Source organism: Haliaeetus leucocephalus, unplaced genomic scaffold (genome assembly GCF_000737465.1).
Source record: "Haliaeetus leucocephalus isolate CR32 unplaced genomic scaffold, Haliaeetus_leucocephalus-4.0 Scaffold110, whole genome shotgun sequence".
NCBI lineage: Eukaryota > Metazoa > Chordata > Aves > Accipitriformes > Accipitridae > Haliaeetus > Haliaeetus leucocephalus.
In genome coordinates, this window is record NW_010972546.1 from 347,001 (window position 1) to 347,383 (window position 383).

Here is a 383-nt window from a genome sequence, read left to right on the forward strand (position 1 = left end):
CCCCAGGCCCCCCTTCCCCATCCCCAGCGCTCACCAGCAGAGAGATGCTCCCCTGGATGAGGAGGACGATGCAGCTCCGGGGAAGATGCATTTTCCAGCCGGTGCCGCCCGCCTTCGCCGTTATCTCAAATTTTAGAGAGGGTTTGGGTGGGTTTTTCTAATTTTTTTTTTTTTTTAATTTTTTTTCCCCTTTTCCCTCCCTTCTTTATAAGCGAGAAACCTCAGCGAGGGGAAAAAGAGGTGTTCCCCTTTTTATAAACCCCTTTCTCTCCTTCCCCTCCGGCCCATGGTGGCTCCGGCAGCTCCCACCCCGGTGTTGCCGGACCGGGCGCCGGGGAGGCGGCTTCCCCTGCTGCCGCTGCCGTTCCTGCTCCTCTGCCTGC

The 383-nt window shown here is 57.7% G+C and overlaps 1 protein-coding gene across 1 annotated transcript in view; it reads right to left on the bottom strand.

The window, feature by feature from the left end:
* NXPH3 (neurexophilin 3) overlaps positions 1-91 on the bottom strand; it is a 1,947-nt gene extending 1,856 nt beyond the window's left edge. Inside the window, exon 1 of the mRNA XM_010585475.1 lies at positions 35-91. Within this exon, the coding sequence (XP_010583777.1) occupies positions 35-91 (57 nt within the window). The remainder of the gene's footprint in view (positions 1-34) is intronic.
* Positions 92-383: the final 292 nt, after the last annotated feature.